The sequence below is a fragment of the Mesoplodon mirus genome (genome assembly GCF_964341445.2).
Source record: "Mesoplodon mirus genome assembly, chromosome: X".
NCBI lineage: Eukaryota > Metazoa > Chordata > Mammalia > Artiodactyla > Ziphiidae > Mesoplodon > Mesoplodon mirus.
In genome coordinates, this window is record NC_138981.1 from 51,683,315 (window position 1) to 51,685,699 (window position 2,385).

Consider the following 2,385-nt stretch of genomic DNA (forward strand, 5'->3'; position numbering starts at 1 on the left):
AAAGTTTGATAAAATGGCAGAAGCAAGAAGTCACTCTGACTCCCCCCACTTCTCTGAAACAGGACATAAAACCCTCATGTGAGAGATGCCCTTCCTACACTACGAGGAAAGGAACATCCGTAGCGCCAAAGACAAAGGGACACCAAGAACAGCTTTGCCAAGACTCCCTCAGTTTACTACAATTACATCATACTCTTTAACCTATATTATTCCTCCTTGACTGTGTACTCTTCATCAAACATAGCATAAAATATGCATGTCTAAATGTTTCTTTTGGTCTTCATTTCCTTATGAAGTCTCCAGTCTCATGTGAAACGTATACTGAATAAATTTGTAGGCTTTTTACCTGTTAATCTATATTTGTCAGTTTAATTGTCAAACCCAGCCAGGGACCCTAAGAGGGTTGAGGAAAATCTTTTCCTCCCTTAGAGTTTCTGGTGACTATGAAGGGACTCCATCATCTGGAGACACCTTGCTTGGTCCAGAAGCTGCAGTCAGAGATCTTGGACCTCTGGGAACAGCTGGCAGTAGGTAAGAATTCTTACGATGTCAGTCTTTCATATCTCTGCCTGTGGCACCAGTTGAGCAAGTGTGGTAAAAGTCTTTTCTTTCCCAAATTCAGGTTATCAAAAAAAAAAATTGTAAGAATTAGTTATTTGATTTGTAACTCCTGTGAATTTGGTTTGGGGGTACCCATTGATTATTTTCCTCCTGGGAACAGCTATTGTTTTCCTATTTATCTCTCATTTTGTGCTCTGAGGACTCAACTTGGCTTTCCACGTGTTGGGGTATGCAAGTATTGCATCTTGCATGTGCAGGTGGCTAACTGTCAGATTAAAGGCCCCAAGAATGTGGCTGGACAAAAATGTGGATTGCACCCTATTTGCAACTAAAGTCCTACTGACAATTGCCAGCTTTTAGGGAGTTAATTCTTTCTTTCTTTTGGCTATCTTGGGAGTGGGTCTGGATCTTGGGAAGCCTTCACATTTGCACCCTCTTTGGGAACAACTTTTGCATCCATGATTAGTTATTGGTTTTGGTTTTGAGTTACCTGATAGGTAAAACTTTAGTTTAAATACTTGAAATGATTTTTTAAAGGAGCTCTAGGTCTGATGTTGGCCAAATTGGAGGCTGATATTCAGAGCCTGATAGAAATATATTTTTAAAGTTATTCCCCCCAAGCTAAAATAGAGCTATGTACTTAGAGGGAAAAGAAAGCATTGTGAAGCCTTTGTGGGAGGATTTATTAAATTATTCCAAAGACACACAACTCTAAATCTAAAACACAGGAGTCTTTTATCAATCTTAGCTTGATCTTTTCTCCCTGATATAAAGATGATGTAGCTGGATGAATGGGTCAGCCCCTTGATATCATTCAGGCTGTGAGTCAATTATTTGAGGAATTAAAAAACAACTGTCCTGAGGACTCTGCGGCCGCGTCAGTCCAGTGCGACCTTCACCCGCCTGACCGGTCGCCCTGCCCGCGCCCGAGTCACGGCCATGGCAGCCTCGCTTCTGCTGCTGCAAGGAGGAGCAAGGGGGATGAAGACAGTGCTCCTAGAAGCAAGAGTGTTTCGAGGACTTGTTTCTACAATTTCTCTCTCTGCAGAATCAGGAAAGAATGAAAAGGGATTGCCACCGAATCCCAAGAAGCAAAGTCCACCAAAAAAGTCCACGTTAGCCGCCACCCCAGCTGAGCTGTTTGACAACACCAACTACGAGAATCTCCAGCATCATGATTACAGCACATACACCTTCTTGGACCTAAACCTGGAGCTTTCAAAGTTCAGGATGCTTCAGCCCTCTTCGGGAGGAGAGTCACCTTGCCACTGAGAGCTCAGCTTAAGTCTTAACCTTCGGTGTCTTTCTGCATTCTTGTCAAAAATAAAATCCACTCAGCAGTCATGAAAAAAAAAACAAAATACAACTGTCCTTTTCTTACAAATCTTTACAAAACCTGAAAAGCAGTTCTAGAAGAAATTCAAAGGCCACCTGATGCTAATCAATCCCCAAACTTCCTCTACTCACCTAAAAATGCTTGCAGATATTGTAAAAGATCAAGACATTGGAAACATAATTAATTTTCCTGAACTTAAGAAAAAGAAGGAACATTTGAATAATAATTACCTTAGAACTCTGATAATAGGCAAATATGCCCCCAAACTCCTTTCTGGAGAAAACTTACATCCTTTCTCTGTGCCTTTGAGATGTAAATTTTCTACCATGTCTTCTCTAGGCCCTGAAAGCCATCTCTCTCTCTCTCTTTTCTTTTTTATTTGATAGATGTATATTTTATTTATTTATTTAGTTAGTTAGTTATAAAACATCTTTATTGGAGTATAATTGCTTTACAATATTGTGTTAGTTTCTGCTGAAATACAAACT

At 40.3% G+C, this 2,385-nt stretch overlaps 1 protein-coding gene across 1 annotated transcript; it reads left to right on the top strand.

The window, feature by feature from the left end:
• Positions 1-1,500: 1,500 nt before the first annotated feature.
• Positions 1,501-2,133, top strand: LOC309796591 (NADH dehydrogenase [ubiquinone] flavoprotein 3, mitochondrial-like; the record flags this gene model as incomplete). The annotated part of the gene is made up of 1 exon (XM_082609824.1): positions 1,501-2,133. One exon carries the CDS (start codon positions 1,501-1,503, stop codon positions 1,831-1,833), a length of 333 nt encoding a protein of 110 aa, XP_082465950.1. The 3' UTR covers positions 1,834-2,133.
• Positions 2,134-2,385: the final 252 nt, after the last annotated feature.